The 17,746-nt window shown below is 43.6% G+C and overlaps 1 protein-coding gene across 54 annotated transcripts in view; it reads left to right on the forward strand.

Annotated features, from left to right (window-relative positions):
• Ank3 (ankyrin 3, epithelial) overlaps nucleotides 1–17,746 on the forward strand; it is a 493,951-nt gene that overhangs the window by 432,980 nt on the left and 43,225 nt on the right. For 34 of the 54 annotated variants that reach the window (XM_011243299.2, XM_011243291.2, XM_011243290.2 and 31 more), the window contains 8 exons: nucleotides 7,257–7,468; nucleotides 9,583–9,790; nucleotides 11,248–11,344; nucleotides 12,006–12,234; nucleotides 12,853–12,978; nucleotides 13,807–13,929; nucleotides 14,359–14,385; nucleotides 15,651–15,732. In XM_011243299.2, the coding sequence (XP_011241601.1) occupies nucleotides 7,257–7,468; nucleotides 9,583–9,790; nucleotides 11,248–11,344; nucleotides 12,006–12,234; nucleotides 12,853–12,978; nucleotides 13,807–13,929; nucleotides 14,359–14,385; nucleotides 15,651–15,732 (1,104 nt within the window). The remainder of the gene's footprint in view (nucleotides 1–7,256; nucleotides 7,469–9,582; nucleotides 9,791–11,247; nucleotides 11,345–12,005; nucleotides 12,235–12,852; nucleotides 12,979–13,806; nucleotides 13,930–14,358; nucleotides 14,386–15,650; nucleotides 15,733–17,746) is intronic. The other 20 variants (NM_146005.3, NM_170688.2, NM_170689.2 and 17 more) reach the window with 3 other exon arrangements.

Raw genomic sequence — 17,746 nt, forward strand, 5'->3', positions numbered from 1 at the left:
GTCATTCTCTGGTCATCTGACTCATCTGTTGGACTCTTCATATCTGCAGTAGACAACTTTGAGAAGGGCTCTATGTTCTCCTGAGTTCTTAAATCCCTTAGGCCATTCTTCAAATAATAATTTGAATTATAGACACATGGATATAACAGAGCTCCCCATAGATTAGCAGCTGGAAACTCTAAGGCCTCTTAATTTTAAAAAGTCTTTTTATTTTTATTTATTTATTTATTTTGTGTGTGTGTGTGTGTGTGTGTGTGAATGCAGGTATGTCTGTCGAGGTCAGAAGACAACTTTGAGAAGTGGGTTCTGTCCTTACCCGATGGGTTCCATGGACTTAACTTGGGACATTGAGCTTGTACCCACCCACTAAGCCATCTCACTGGCCCTCACACGGAACTCTTTATAAAACTTCTTCAAGGAGCACACATCAGCTACAACTTCCCTGTACCTGAATTTAAAGTGCTATCTAAAGGCTTCTCTCTAGATGGGAAATTGGTTACATGTTTACCCTTCTCCTGTTGTTGATCAACTCCCAGTTTCCTGGTTACTGCTTAAGCAACTGCTGAATGCCAGCCCTTCAGTGCCAGACATTGCTTAGCTTAATGTGATTTCACAGTGGTTAGTTTATCTTTTGTGAAGAGAAAACCAAACGTTTAGGGCACACCAACTTCAGAGTCAAAAGCATCGAGAGGAGCTAACCCAGTCAGTCCATGTGGCCATAAGCCATGGTGTTGTGGAAGTTGAACATGAGAGTTCGTTTTATTCCCACCCTTAGGTTTCTCCCACAGCTGGTTTTTTAGTACCCTCTTTTCTTTTAATAAAATATTTTAATTAAGTCTTCCAGACTCTCATACAGTTTCTCCCTCCATTTCCTCCTAGATTTGTCCTCCCCTCCCCATCCCTCCCAACTTCATACCTAATAACTCACCGAACAGTTAGCCGAATGTGTTTCCAGACATTTGGCTACTTCATTTTATTGTCCCTCTTAAGAACAATCCCAGCAAAATGTAGTTTTATTTATCATAGTTATATTATGTATATAATATATTGTATGTATGTTTACTATTGTAACATATAGTAGACTATAAATACTCACTCTTTAAGCGTTCTGTTTTTTATGTTTTATTTTTTAAAATAAATTTGTTTATGTATATGTATAAAGACATCACCTCTGCCTTCAGACCCACCAGAAGAGGGCATCAGATCCCATTACAGATAGTTGTGAGCCACCATCTGGTTGCTGGGAATTGAACTCAGGACTTCAGTGCTCTTCATCACTGAGCTATCTCTCCAGCCCCAAGTTTGTGTGTGTGTGTGTGTGTGTGTGTGTGTGTGTCACCTAATACAACACCCACAGAGCCCAGAAGAAGGCATCAGATACTATGGAGCTGGAGTTATAGGTAGTTTTGAGCCCAGGTTCTCTGCAGGAGCAGCAGATGCTCTTGACCAGAGCCATCTCTCCAGCCTCCTGCCGCCCTCCAAACATTCTGTGTAGCACAGCTTACAGTTCTCCTCCCTCCCTCCCTCCCTCCCTCCCTCCCTCCCTCCCTCCCTCCCTATCTCTTTTTACCCGCATTGCATAGCTAGGCACCCACGTGATCATGTAAAAATGTGGTCAGTCAGTTGCTAGAAGGTAATGTTATTCCATAGACTGATACATCAGACTTAGTTACTTTTTATCCTGTAACTGCTGAGGAAGAGCTAGAGCTAAGAATTCCACAGTGTTGTGCATGGCTGGTACTCGCTCCTCCCACCTCCCCAGGCTCACTCCTGGGACCCACCCATCCTTTACCTTTCGCTGCAATGTCTTAGCATTTAGCAGCCTTCCCTTTAGTGGCTGCCCTTAGCAATCCTTTTCTAGCCCACTATATCACTAATCTTGTGTTTTGGTTAGTTTAGTTTTGTTTTTTTATTTCTCTTTACTTGTTGATCCCTTTTGATTCTCAAGGGAAATATGGCACGCATTTTAAACACACAAACACGATATGACCTGGTTACGAGGGAACTTGGAAAGATCTTGTTTCTACTCTCTTCTGCTGTGGCCTGGAAATCAGAGTACTCAAGGCTGTGTATGTGATCCTATTGAGAGATGGCGCCTAGGGGCCCTGAATATTTCCACTTGTCTGCAGCAGTGCATGACAGTTCATGCCATGACGGAAGCGGGTGTTTCTCTAAGCTGAGGCTTATCTGCAAACCATCTGTTAATATGCATGTTGATGGTTAATTGTCATGCAGATTTTAATGGGGGCCAGAAGATCTGCTAAAAGCTTTAAAGTAAGGGGAGTACAAGACAGGGCTCCAAAGGCTCTACCACACCCTTAAAATGTCAGAAGCTGCAGGACCCTGAGCTTCTGGAACCTTCGTTGAACACAGATTAAAAACCAGCCTGTTGTTCTGTTTGGTGTCTCACAGTAATAATCTCTCTCAGCATGTAGAAAGCAGATGGAGAGAGCTCAGGAGTTCCAGACTCTTCTTGGCTGTATAGCAAATTCAAGACCAGCCTAGACTAGATGAGATCCTGTCTCAAGACAACAAACAGCTGGGCATGGTGGTACATTCCTTTAATCCCCACCCGAACCCCCTCCCCAGCACTTGGGAGGCAGAGACAGGCAGATCTCTGTGAGTTCAAAGCCAGCTTTGTCTATATAGTGAGTTCCAGGACAGCCAGAGCTGTGCAAAGAGATCCTGTCTCAAAAATAACAAAACAAAACAAACAAACAGAAAAGACAAATAAACCTAGAAGAACAAAGAAACAAAGATGAGCTTCCTTTCAGCATGCATTTGCTATAATTGAATGATACATGCACACATTCCACTTCGATGGCTTTAATGCCTTCAAAGATGATGCAATAGAATTGTGACCAGGTCGTCTCCATAGCACAAAACATCAGATAGCCATTAGATCCTAGGATGTGCTACAGAAGTTTCTACATTAAATCTTTACCAATGTGTGCACATGTACCCAACACATAGGAATGTGCGCGTACATACACACACAGGCAGGCACACACACTTACACAGGCATGCACACATCCGTTATGGCAGTAAATGTGTATTAGTACCACTCTTCCAAAACATGCCTACCTCCCCAGTGGGTCCAGTATGTCTTTCAGCACACTCAGAAGGCACAGGTTTTTCACGAACAGCTTGAGCCATTTTGCTGGACAACCCAAGGACAAATTGGTGACCGAGACAAAAGATCCCCATGGTGACAAAGCCATTGGCATGGACAATCTGGACTTTCTCCGGTGACTCCTGCTGCTTCTGCTGCACCCCACCCCTGACTCCCCACTCCCTCTATTAGAGTAATTTCCACCTAAGTGGTAACTTTAATTCCTGCGCATGTCCAATAACTAAGGGGTCTATATGGTGAGCCTTTAGTAAACACTTGGTAGGTGAATGAATCCAGAACTTTCTGCACACCAACAGGACTGTTTCGCTTGTGGCTGAGTCGCGTGTCCTGTTGGTGAGCCTGTGGCTCAGTGGCAGGTCCTGTTGATGGGCGTGTGGCTATCACACTCACATCTTTCAAGCAACGAAGCTTTGCATGAGCTTATGAAAAAGAAAAAAAACTAAGAAAATAGGCCTTCTAGGTCCAAGTAATTTCATTTTGAATAGATGAAATCATTTGAATATGAATCTCAATCATGTTCTGTCTCATTCAGAGTTTCTATTCCTGAACAAAACATCATGACCAAGAAGCAAGTTGGGGAGGAAAGGGTTTATTCAGCTTACACTTCCACAATGCTGTTCATCACCAAAGGAAGTCAGGACTGGAACTCAAGCAGGTCAGGAAGCAGGAGCTGATGCAGAGGCCATGGAGGGATGTTCTTTACTGGATTGCTTCCCCTGGCTTGCTCAGCTTGCTCTCTTAGAGAACCTAAGACTATCAGCCCAGGGACCTTTCCCCCTTGATCACTAATAGAGAAAATGCCTTACAGCTGGATCTCATGGAGGCTTTTCCCCAACTGAAACTCCTTTCTCTGTGATAACTCCAGCCTGTGTCAAGTTGACACACAAAACCAGCCAGTACAATTGACCCCTTGTCAACTTGACACACAAACACATTACAAGTAAGCCTCAACCCTTAGTTTCTTATTCATCCCCAAGATGTAAATAATTTTAAAAGTCCCACAGTCTTGTATATTAAAGTTCAGTCCCTTTAAAATGTCCAATATCTTTTAAAATTTAAAGTTTCTTAACTGTGGGGCTCCACTAAAATACTTTCTTCCTTCAAGAGGGAAAAATATCAGGGCATAGTCACAATCAAAAGCAAAAATCAATCTCCAACCGTCCAATGTCTGGGATCCAACTCACGATATTCTGGGATCCTCCAAGGGCTTGGGTCACTTCTCCAGCCAGGCCCTTTGTAGCACATTGTCTTCTAGGCTTCAGCTGCCTATACTCCACTGCTGCTGCTGTTCTTGGTGGTCATCTCATGGTACTGGCATCTCCAAAACGCTACTGTCTTCTACTGTAACTTGGCTTCAACAATAGCATCTTATAGGCTCTCCTCATGGTGCCAAGCCTCAACTCCTTTGCATGACCTCTTCAGTCCTGGGCCATCAATTGCAACTGAGGTTGCACCTTCACCAATGACCTTCCATGGCCTCTCACAGTGCTGAGCCTCAGCTGCTCTGTGTGACCCCTTCATGCTTTCAAAACCAGTACCACCTGGGTAACTCTTACACATTACCAAGTCCAGCCACAGCACAAGGTACAGCCTTGGCTATCTCTGGAACACAGCCTCTGTGCTCCCAGAAGATGTCACCTCAATGATGCTGGTCTCTTCTTAATCACCACTAATTTCTTAGCTCCAGCTAACCAGCATCAATAGTCCCAGTAATGCAACATTTTCACTTTAGTAGTTCTGGTATCTTGTTAATCACAGCTGATTCTTCAGCCACAGCTAACCAGAACCATAGATAATCAAACTCCAAAATAGCAATGGCCCTGAAAAGTGTCTTTAATTTTCCCTCTGGAATTTCACAAGCCAGGCCTCCATCTTCTGCACTGTTCTCAACATTATCTTCAAAACTCCTATACAAAATCGGACAGAGCTCTTAACACCGAATGTATCTTCTAGCCCAAAGTTCCAAAGTCCTTCCACAGTCCTCCCCAAAACATGGTCCGGTTGTCATAGGACTACCTCACTATGCTGGTACCAATTTGTCTTAGTCAGGGTTTCTATTCCTGCACAAACATCATGACCAAGAAGCAAGCTGGGGAGGAAAAGGTTTATTCAGCTTACACTTCCACATTGCTGTTCATCACTGAAAGAAGTCAGGACTGGAACTCAAGCAGGTCAGGAAGCAGGAGCTGATGCAGACTCCATGGAGAGATGTTCTTTACTGGCTTGCTTTCCCTGGCTTGCTCAGCCTGCTCTCTTAGAGAACCTAAGACTACCAGCCCAGAGATGGTCCCACCCACAGGGGCCTTCCCCCCCTTAATCACTAATTGAGAAAATGCCTTACAGCTGGATCTCATGGAGGCATTTCCTCAACTGAAGCTCCTTTCTCTGTGATAACTCCAGCCTGTGTCAAGTTGACACAAAACTAGCCAGTACACATTCTGCTTAATTTTTAATTATTGGGGGGTGCTTTGATGCACATGTGGTGATCAAAGGACAACTTTCAGGAGTTGACTTTATTCTTCCCCTGTGGGTTTCCGACATGAGATACCTGCTGAGCCACCTCATGGGAATCAATAACATTCTCAAAGGGTCTTTGCCAAGTAAACATCTACCTGTGACGGACAGGACACACACATTCTCTTAATGTTCTGATTCTTCAAAGCAGGGGTCAACAAGATGACTCAGTGGCTAAAGCTACTTGTCACTAAGCCTGCTGACCCAAAGTTTGATTCCCTAGGGCCCACATGGTAGAAAGAATCAACGACCTCCCTCAGTTGTTCTCTGAGCTCCACAGGTGTTCACACACATATAAACATAAGTGAGTGTAATTTAAAACGTACCCCCATCCAACAAGACTTTTTTTAGATTTAAGTTTGTTTTCTTTTGGTGTGTGTGTGTGTGTGTGTGTGTGTGTGTGTGTGATGTGGGAGCTCACAGAGGCCAGGTGACCATGTCAGACTCTCCAGACCCAGAGTTACAGGTAGTTGTGAGCTGCCCAACATGAGTGTAAGGAACCGGATTGGGACAATCTAGAAGAGCAGAAAACACCTTTAACCACTGAGCTATCTCGCCAGCCCCACCCTAGACTTTCACTAAAGCTTCTGGCTTCCCAAAGCCATGGGTGCATTCCACTGCTGTCCACCAGGATCCCAGTGTTCAAAGATGTCTGTTCCTGGAATTTATTAGATTTGCAATATCTTTGCAAAGTTTTGTATTTTATGATCTCTACAGTTTTTCTACATTAAAAATATATTAATTTATATATCTTATATATTATATAATCTATATATTTATATTAATATAATAAATATATTTATAGGTACAAATATTTATATGTTACATGTATAATATATACTTACATATACCATAGCCATTAGAGAGAAAGAGATCTGATTAGAGTGGGCATTGAACAACACATGAAAGACAAGTGTCATGTGATCTCACGTGAGTAGGAGGAAAGAAAGTTAGTCTCATCCACATTGAGGTTCAAATGATGGGCAGTAGGGGCAGGGGAGGGGTGGGAAGAGTAGGGGAGAGTAAGGAGAGGGTAAGCATTGATACAAAGTTACAGTAGACAGAAGCAAAGCCTTCTGCTGCGATGCCACAGGGTGAAGTGGGTGAGGGGTGCAGAGGAGGTGGTGCACTGTATGTTTCAAAAGTTACATATGAGCTGAAATATCTCATGGTACTTCAAAGGTATGTTCAATTTGTATAGTTTTTTTTTTTTAAAAAAGATTTATTTATTTATTTTATGTATGTGGGTACACTATCTCTATCTTCAGACACACTAGAAGAGAGCATCAGATCCCATTACAGATGGTAGTGAACCACTCTGTAGTTGTCTGGAATTGAACTCAGGACCTCTAGAAGAGCAGTCAGTGCTCTTAACCACTGAGCCATCTCTCCAACCCCCCAATTTGCATGTTTTAGAGTATCAATTCAAATTTTAAAAATTACCTTTCGGGGCATGGGGTATGGCTCAGCTGTCAAAGTGCTTGGCAGGTATACATGAATCCCGGGGTTTAATCCTCAGCACCCCATAAAACTGTTTGCGACCCCAGTAGGTATCAGGGTGCTCTGTGCAAAGGCGCACTCACGGCTTCTTGTTCTTTCTGTCTTCTAGAACTCGACAGCCCGGAAGAGTTGGGTACAAAGCGCATCTGCAGAATTATCACAAAGGATTTCCCCCAGTATTTTGCCGTGGTTTCCCGGATTAAGCAGGAAAGCAACCAGATCGGTCCTGAGGGTGGGATTCTGAGCAGCACCACCGTGCCCCTCGTCCAGGCCTCCTTCCCAGAGGGCGCCTTAACCAAGAGGATCCGTGTGGGTCTCCAGGTACTGATCCCACAGTGCGTACTTCCCAAGTCCTCTGCAAGTGTAGATGCCCACGGGCAGCACGTCTGTCTCTGGAAACATCGCAGTAATTCTTCCTTAGCAATCGGCTGTTTGGGGTGAGGGGTGGTGGGGGAGGTTGACTTATCTCAAATGGAAAGCGTTCAGTGTAAAGTCAGCTTACTGGCCGGCCAAACGGAGTTCTGTGTTTTAACAATTTTCTGTTTAAAAGTCTCAGTTGGGGCAGGGGAGATGGCCATTTGGGGACACTTTCTGAGCAAGCATGAGAACTTTGAGTTTGATCCCCTGCTCCCATTTTTGTTGCAGTAATTCTCTCCATCCCAAATATGTCCCAGCAATGACAACACAACTCAGTTCATATGAATCCATGCTGAGAGCCTAGATTGGGCAGATCTACCGCTACACTACCACCTTCCACAGCTTATGAGACCCCTTAAAACTTGCAGTTTCTCCAGGCCATGTGCTTCTGCTCCGATTTTCTTCTTCTTTCTCGTCTCTCTCTCTCTTCCATTCTCTCCTTTTTCTCTCTCTCCACCTTCCCTTTTAGCTGCCCAATCGTCAGCTCTCCTTTATTAAGGTGGGAAGCAGGTTTACAGGAAATCACCTGAGTGGCTGACTCATTCCTTGTTCTAAACCACCCTCTGGAGAATGGAATCAACATCAAATATAATTAGCCCCAGGGCTATCCACCACACATTTTTTTTTTTTAAGCGCGCATGCCCTGGGTATGGGGGAAGAGAAGACACAGGAGGAGCCCAGGCAGTCTTGACAAACTGACAGCTCCAGATTCCGTGAAAGACCTCCTCTCTGAAAAGAAGGTGGAGACCTTGAGGAAGGCGCTTGAGGACCTCTGGCCTCTGCATACAAGTGCATACGAGCACACACATGCATAGTCTCTGTTGGTTTTCTTTTAGAGGATGCCCCTCTCATCATGAGTTCTTGGTCTTTGTGTATGAGGCAGTATACTGGAGTTTGGTCTATAACATGTGGCTCTGCCCGGAAACCTGCAAGTGTTCACAGTTGTACTTAAGTATTTCATAAATGCTGGACTGGAAATCTTGGCAAAAACAGTCTCTCTTACTGTCACTCGTTTCAGTTTGTTTAGTCTTTGACGCTTTTCCCCCCTTTATTGAATAGGATAAACTGAAAGCGATGAAATGATCACTTTATTGATAATGTAGTAATTAAAATACGGTCACTAAAAGTTGATCTGAACATCAGCTTTTCTTTGTGAGGCCCGAATGTCATTGGGGAATTGGGGTGGGGGAACCCTGTGGGTGGTTGGTAAAACACTCTGTGATGCTCCCTTCACTGGTCTCCTCTGTTGAGCCACTATACCAGACTCCAAAGATGTTCAGTGGAATTGGTTGGGCCTGGTTGACTAGAATCCATACCTTCTGGATTATATATTGGTCCTTACCTCTGAGAGTCTCACTTCATTTATTTGTACAAGGTGATTTTGTGAGTCATAGTGGTGGATCCTGTACAGGGTTAACATATACCAAGGTGTCTTAGCTAAGGCTTTACTGCTATGAACAGACGCCATGACCAAGGCAACTCTTATAAAGACAACACTTCATTGGGGCTGGGTTACAGGTTCAGAGGTTCAGTCCATTATCATCAAGACAGGAACATGGCAGCATCCAGGCAGACATGGTGCAGGAAGAGCTGAGAGTTCTATATCTTCATCAGAAGGCTGCTAGCAAAATACTCACTTGCAGTCAGCTAGGATGAGGGTCTTAAGCCCATGCCCACAGTGACACACCAATTCCAACAAGGCCACATCTCCTAATAGTGCCACTCTCTGGGCCGAGCATATACAAACCATGACACCAGGTCTCTCTGCTCTGGTTTTTGACTCCTTCTCTTTCCAGCCAGGAGTAAGATCCGTTCCCCTGAGAGAACGGTTCCCAAGCTCCTCTATGTTTTCACTTCCCTACCTTCCTGTCACAGTGAGAAAAATGGGTAGAGAGAGACACGGTGTCCTCCCACCATTCTCAGTTAAAAACTACATCTTCTAATTAAAGATTAAAATGAAATCATAGCAATCAAGTCTACTTTCATTTAAGGTATCTTATTTTCCCTTTTGTGTGTAGGCTCAGCCCGTGCCAGAGGAAACGGTAAAAAAAATCCTTGGGAACAAAGCAACATTTAGCCCAATTGTCACGGTAGAGCCGAGGAGAAGGAAGTTCCATAAGCCGATCACCATGACCATTCCGGTGCCCCCGCCCTCGGGAGAAGGCGTGTCCAATGGGTACAAGGGGGATGCCACGCCCAACCTGCGGCTCCTCTGCAGCATCACAGGTTCGGTTCTTCCCTGAGGTGATTCCTGTCTGCCTGTGCAGAGATGCTGAGAGGAGAGAAAGAGGAAGGAGTGTCCTGTATTTTCTTCCATCCTCTCCTTGCTTATCCCGGGAAGGATTTCTATTAGGAACCCGGACTCCTGGTATATTTGAAGTTCAGGGATGTTTCTGATATTTGTGTAGTAGTAGTAGCCCATCCCTTTTCGTATCATTGAGGTGGTATCGACTCAACTGGAGTACTTATGCTTAGGGAAATGTCCTGGCAACCATGACAGAGGTAAATTGATCCAACAGCAGCCCTTGGTCAAGGGAAATGAATGAGCTTTTGGTGGAAGATCCTCCAGGGTCTGAACGGTTGGGAAGGGTTGAGGATACCTTTGGTGTCACCCAGGCATGCTCACCAGTATCACACAGTATATATACTAAGTGAGCAAGCCTTAGAACACGTTTTCTGTGGAGTAACTGCAATCCAAACCTCATGGCTCAGCACGTCAAAGGCCCCTGTGGACAAATCTGAGAAACCTGAGTTCAGTATCCAGAACCCACATAGTAGAACTGAGTCCAACAAGTTCTGACCTACACACACACATACACACACACACCCCACAACATACATACAACATACACACAAATGCAAACAGAACTTTAGAATGCAGACCTTCCTGGTTGGTCACTGAGCTCACATCAAAGACGAACAAAGTAACGTTTTCATCTTCCTGGACTTACTCTTTAATGTCCAGGTCCTCCGTCAATCCTGGAAAAGTGATACTTCGGCCAGGGATAAAATGAACGGCTTCTTAAACTTGATAATTCCCTACCACACTTAAGAAACAGAGAGAGAGGTAGGGGGCGGAGGGTGAACAATTTGAGAGACTATGGAGATGGCTCAGTTGGTGAAATACCTGCTGTATAAATATGATCCCCACCACCCACTTGTCTGTAATTCCAGCACGGGGGGTCAGGAAGAAAGGCAGGCAGATCTCTGAGCTCACCGTGGACCAGCCTAGTTGAAGCAATGAGCTCCTACTTCAGAGGTAGTCATTGTTTAAAATCTAATGTAGACCATGAAGCAAGACACCCAATGTCTATATCTGGCCTGCAAGCCACGCGCTCACACCCATATACATCCATGACTACACACACACCTGAAGCTCCTGAGTCTTCACAGTGACACACTGTAACGGTGATACACTTAACAAATTACCCCAAATCCAAACCATCCCTTGTGATCCTGACAAAGAGAAAACAATACATGTTTTTGTGAATTCCAGTGAACCCCCAGTTGGCAGGAGAGGGTGTGGCAGAATGCAGAGACAGTCTCCTTTACCACACTGAAGAACTGTTAGCGCTGTAGCTGGCCAGTTACTGGCTGCCAGAAGAGCAGCCTGGTGACTGACGGGCAGTTAGTCTGCGGGGAACCACTTTGTGATAAAGTCACCCTGTCTGTGCTGTTCCCAGGAGGCACCTCACCAGCTCAATGGGAAGACATCACAGGAACAACCCCTCTGACGTTCATAAAGGATTGTGTGTCTTTCACAACCAACGTTTCAGCCAGGTATGCGAGTGGAAGTTCCAGGAGTACCATAGAATTCGTTTTCTCACTTTTTGGGAAGTGAAAAAAAAAATGTTGCTTTTCAATATACACACACAAACACACACACACACACACACACACTTATTTATAATTTATACATCATAGATATAATTATATAGCATATATAATCATATGCTATATATATCAACATATATATATAAGTTTTTATATACTAAAAATATTTTATCTTATCTATTTTTATATATAAATATATTTGTGTATAAATATTATATATATTTAATATATATTTTTAAATTTATAGGAGAGGATAGAAGATTCTTAATGTTTATTTAGAAAAGTTATTATTGAGGAATAAACTGCCTTTTTCTTGACACAGACCAAGTATCTTTGCCATTTAAATGAGCAAGTTTATAATGCTCAACTTAGGCTCCATTAGACTCTGATATTTTCCATCTTATTCCATGATTTGATTATTTTTTGATGTTGGGGATAAACATGCTAAAAAGCCATTTGCTCTACTGGGGGCTCACATCCCCAGCCCCTGATATTCTTCACTGTAAGATCTTTTGGGTTTATTTTTGGACTTTTGTCATTGTTGGGTTTTGTCTTGTTTTGTTTGTTTTTTAATTTTTACACTTTGTGTGTTGTTTTCGTTCCTCAGATTCTGGCTGGCGGACTGCCATCAGGTGTTAGAGACCGTAGGGCTAGCCTCCCAGCTGTACAGAGAGCTGATATGCGTTCCCTACATGGCCAAGTTCGTTGTGTTTGCCAAAACAAACGACCCGGTGGAGTCCTCGCTGAGGTGCTTCTGTATGACAGACGACAGGGTGGACAAAACCCTGGAGCAGCAGGAGAACTTCGAGGAGGTTGCCAGAAGCAAAGACATTGAGGTAAACTGGGCTACAAGAATGGGCATCTGTCAGCGCAATCCCCAGAGATGGGCTGACCTGGGGGCTGCGGCAGCACACATGGTACAGAAATGTCATGGACATTCATGTCTTCTCTTAAAACTTTGAAATGGGTTCATCCTCAAACTATTTAAAAGCATTGGATTCACCTCAGCTGATTAGGAGGCCATGGTAGTGACTCTAAACTACTCTCCACTGTTCTATATCTGTCTGAATGCTTTTATTTTTGCGGTCACTTTCCCTACACGGGACCATAATTTCCCTTTTCCAGACCCAGAGATCATGTGAGTATTGGACAGCCAAAAAAGAAAGATCTCAGCCTATGTAAGGAAGCATTGTCAGGAATTTTCTCTGACATGCTCAAAATTGTTGGAAGAGAAACGTAATCCTGTTGTAAACATGTTTGTAATAATAGATACTAATTATGGCTGCCGGATTGTACACACTCAGACATATTTTGATCGCAAACAACCCCACAGATGTAAAATGTAAATTTCTTATAATGATATGTCAGACTTTTAATGCTATTTGACTTAAAACCCTCAAATTTTTTTCTAGGTCAAGTTAACATTAAATTGTATGTTTCTTTTACTCTGGAAGGTTCTGGAAGGAAAGCCCATCTACGTTGATTGCTATGGAAACCTGGCCCCTCTGACCAAAGGAGGACAGCAGCTTGTTTTTAACTTTTATTCTTTCAAAGAAAACAGACTGCCATTTTCCATCAAGGTAAATAATCTTTAACATAGACTCTGTATGTTTGCTTTTTAAAATCCCAATAGAATCAACTTTTTAAAAACGATGTATTTAATTTGAATTATCCCACCAAATACGACTTAGAGAACAAGGTCAGATTCTGTTCCAATTCCAACAGGGTGAATTTTCAAGCTGTTGAAACTTTATCATTGATAAAGGAACATTCATGAATTTATATGAATCATACATATATGTACACACATATATATTTACATACATACATTTATACAGTATACATTATACACTTATATACACACGCATACATACATGTATTGTTTAAATTTAAGGAACTGGAACCCAGCACAGTAGCATATGCCTTTTATGCCAACACTCAAGGAGGCAGAGGCAGATGGTTCTTTGTGAGCTTGGTGCCAGCCTGCTCTACATAGTGAGTTCCTGGCCAATCCAAGTCTATATAGTGAGACCCTGTCTCAGAATATGCCAAAATGTAATAATTATTTTTAGGGAAGTGTTCATAAAATAAAACAACCCAGAGCAGGATGGCCCATGTTTAGTTACCTTGGATTTCTCAGGCCCTCTTCCCCATCTTTTGCCGTTCAGTGTTTCAAACACTGAAACTCTGAGAAATTAAATTAGTAGGAACACAGAAAATACACATAGCCCAGAATGGCTTATCATATGAGACAAGCGAGTGGCCATCCTATTAGTTAAACCAGGAGCTGAGCCTGGGTTCATCCCGGGTTACCATCCTTCCCCCTCTATGAGCTCTCAATAAAACAAACCTTGCATGGACGAGAACCAGTCTTTTTGTGTAATCACCAGTTATCCAAATCCTTTTAGATCAGAGACACCAGTCAAGAGCCCTGTGGCCGCCTGTCTTTCCTGAAGGAGCCAAAGACAACAAAGGGATTACCCCAAACAGCTGTTTGCAACTTAAATATTACTCTGCCGGCACATAAAAAGGTATCTTTTAAAACTGGTTTGTTTCCACTTTTCCCCTACCCCTGATCTCGGGGCAGTGGGCCGTTGGTATGTAATTAAGGAATGCTTTGTGACACTCCAAAAGCCTCCAAGTCGTGTTAGTCTCTGTGTGTAGTTGATGTCCTGTTGCTACGGTGTCCTGTTCCTACGAGTCTGTATGATGGCATTCTCTGTGGATTGCTTCCGCTGGTAGTCCGTAGATCTTTATGCTTCCGAATGATTGTCACGCATTAATCTGCCTTGGGTGTATGGTTCGCGATGCTGTTTTTATTGGCTTCTCTTGCTTTGCTTTGCTCTCTAAATCAGCTTGCCTTGTGTGCTCCTACTCAGTCCTTCTCATATCCTGACACTGTTTTCCCTGCTGTCCATTATAATATTCCTTGTCTCTGCAATGCATCTTGGGACCAAAAGGAGACAGAGTCAGATCAAGATGATGAGGTAATATGAAAACTTCTGCTCTTATTCTATCCAAGGTAGACTAGATATCGGATATGCGTGGAAAAGCTTGCAGCGGGCTCAGGTGTGGGAACAGCCTAAATGATCTTGTGCCTCTTAGCCGATCCTGAGGTAGAGTTAGCTTTCTTTAACGGGGCTCACTCTTCCTCGCTGTGCATGTAGGGGTGCTTCAGCGCATTCTGCAAAATAAATAAATAAATAAATAAATAAATAAATAAATAAATAAATAAATACAATAATAATAATGATAGCCAGTAAAAAGACCTGGAACCGCTAAAGCATTTTTAAACATGTCAGATCGCCATGCATCAACTTAATATTAAGTTTCCTGGGGCATATTTCACTACCCACTGCCATCTGGCTGTTATGCTGTCACTTGTAACTCAAGACCTTGGTTATCATATGGAATTGTGTTGCACAAATCAACTATGTCTTATGTATGCAAAAATATTTTCTAACCAACTGTGGATAGACATTTTGCCAGTCCAGCTAAATAATTTATCTTGGCCATTTTTAAGAAAAAGATTTTCTTTTTTAAATTATGTGTATATGTGTTTATGTGTGGGTGTGCGGACATGAGTACAGTGCCTGTGGAAGCCAGGAGAGGATATTTCACACACACACACACACACACACACACACAAGATTGTAAGCTGATTGATGTGGGTGTGGGACCCAAGCTCAGGTCCTTTGCAAGATCAGTATGCGCACTTAACCTCTGCCCCAGGGATCCAGCCCTGTCTTGACCATTTTCTTTAAAACAGTACCATTGTTCAGTTTTGTAAGAGATTTTCCTGTTATCTCCATGTATTCCTGTAAGCTATTGATATTCAGATTTTTTAAAAGCCCATGTCCCAATAATAACGGCCGTCCACCTGTTTTGAGGCTCCTCATCTCTGCTACGTGCCTGTCACCAGTACCCACGATGGCTATCGGAATGATGCTTTCTGTACCTTGTAGTGAGCGTGCTCTGTGATATGTGTGTGTGTTTTCAAGATAACGAACTGGGGGAGGCGAGGACGCTCACCGTTCACCCTTTGTAGTCCTCTGTAGTCTGCTGTGGGGGCGTGCCTTTATCTGCTGAGGCGCAGTCATGTGGTTGAGAGTTCAGGGCGGGGCTCGTAGAATCCCCAGGGGAAACGGAGTGCCTAAGGCTGAGCGAGCCATGACCATCCCATCCAGGGAAATGTTTCAGGGTGCGAGGTGTCGTGGAGAAGGTGGAAACGGTGTCTTCTCTTCTCTTTCAGGCTGAGAAGGCAGACAGACGCCAGAGCTTTGCCTCCCTAGCTTTACGTAAGCGCTACAGCTACTTGACTGAACCCAGCATGAGTGAGTTTCCTGACACGTCCACTAATCTATGTCGATTTTTATCAGAAGAAGAGACATTTTTTCTATATATGCTAAATTCTGGTGTCATTTGGGGGGAAAACAAACAAACAAAACAAAAAACAAAAACAAGATACCCTGAACCAATTGCCTACAGAGAAATTTCATAAGCCCATTATGAAATTTAACGTGCCGTGCATCATAGGTCCAGATCCCCCAAGTCAAAGCTGCAAGTGAATTTCTGTTCTTGAAGTTAGTCATGAACTCTTGTATTTATAAATGGTTTTGTCTTGTATTTTTTTTTTCCCACTTTGAAAGCCTTGCTTTGACTTTGGCGATTGTTAATATGCTCACAGATAAATACTGGTGTTCTTTTGAATGCGTGCTTGAAAGGGAAGGTGCGTATTTACTTCTGTATATTTGTGGTGGCACAGGTGACGGCTAGGTTCCTTTGTCATCTGTTCTCTTACTAGACCTGGACCATGGCATCCTCCTCCTGTGAGGCTCATGTTTCATCTTCTGAGGGAAACACTAGTTTATGGCCTTCTACCTCACTTCCCAACTCTCCTGCCTTCTGTTGAAAATCTCATTTCTAAGGCTGTTGTTGGGCTAGGCTGGGAAAGTTCCTTGGTCCTAGTGGTTGAATTTACTTGTAACTGGCTCTTAAAGGCTGACTGACTGGCACAGCGGTTATAAGTCAATTTGGTCACACTGTCTTTCTCTACCACTTCCTCCCTTGTGGTCGCAGTATGCAACCTATGGTCATCATATTGAGATGAAAATACTTTGTCGTTGATCACTGACTCCCAGATATTCACACTTATGTTCCCAGAGGCTCAGGGATGGAACAGTAGGAATCATAGTGTTGGCTTCTCCCTCTTCTTCTGGGTCCTGTGGGCAGCGTGCATATGACACAGAAGGAAATGGCTCCACCGTGTGTTACAGTGCATTTGATTCTCAAGTTCCTAAGGGAAGTTTTTGTATTCAGATTCAAAATGTGGAATAGAAGAGAAACAAGAGAAACATAGATAGAAAGCCTATTGTTTTCTTGAATAGTCCCTCAGACCTAAGTTTTCCACCCCGGCAGACACAGCTCTGTTCCAAAAGCAGCAGTTGGAAATTAATTGTGATAGAGAACAGGGAAGTGGACCTTCCCTGTAGCTAGTTGGTTTTTCAGTCAAGTCAATTGGGTGTAACTCTGGGCTATAGTTTTCCTTTTGGAGACCCTCACACGATAGTTGTTGGGAGTCCCTAGGTGGCATTCTTGGCTTTGGAGAGGCTTGTTGAAGACACTACATTAATTAGGTCAGAGGCAGGCAGCATTCCCCTACTCTGTCCTCGAGGTGTCATTTTGTTTGGAACACCTGAAATATAAGCCCCAGTGTGTCCTGGGTGAGTTTGCCTTGCACACACACAAGTGTTGCTATCTGGCTTGTGTCTGCTAGCTCTGTTCAGCTTGTCTTTGACTTTTGGCAGAAGGAAAGGGTTTTGGTTTGCTTTTTTTGTCTGTTTTGTGACAGAGGACATGGGGAAGTGGAACAGAAGGGTAAGAAAGGACTAAGAGAAAGACCGTAAGGGAAAGGCCCCAGCCCAGCCCCAGGTGTTAAATTCTAAATGAATTACACTTTTCCCCCATCCTTCTGGCCTGGGTGTTGTTAAGCACTGGACCAACCGGAATTGGCCATGCTCACAGAGGATGTCAGGAAGTGGGTATCACTAAAACATAAAATGTATATCCGCGTGGTCATTTGGTGGCTCCTTTCAAAGTTTTAAACCATAGGGGTACTTCAAGAGGACTTCTCATCAGGGCCTGCAGAAATGGCTTAGTGATTACTGCTCTTGCAGAGGACCTGAGTTCAGGTCCCAGCACTTACGTCAGACAGCTCACCACAGCCCATCACTCCAGCTTCAGAGGGATCTAGCATCCTCTTCTGGGCTTTACAATACCTGCCCTGAGGTTATTGAATCAAAGGCATCACCAAGCCACAGGCCTACAGTATGCCCTTTCCCACGGGCC

Source organism: Mus musculus, chromosome 10 (genome assembly GCF_000001635.26).
Source record: "Mus musculus strain C57BL/6J chromosome 10, GRCm38.p6 C57BL/6J".
NCBI classification, from domain to species: Eukaryota; Metazoa; Chordata; class Mammalia; order Rodentia; family Muridae; genus Mus; species Mus musculus.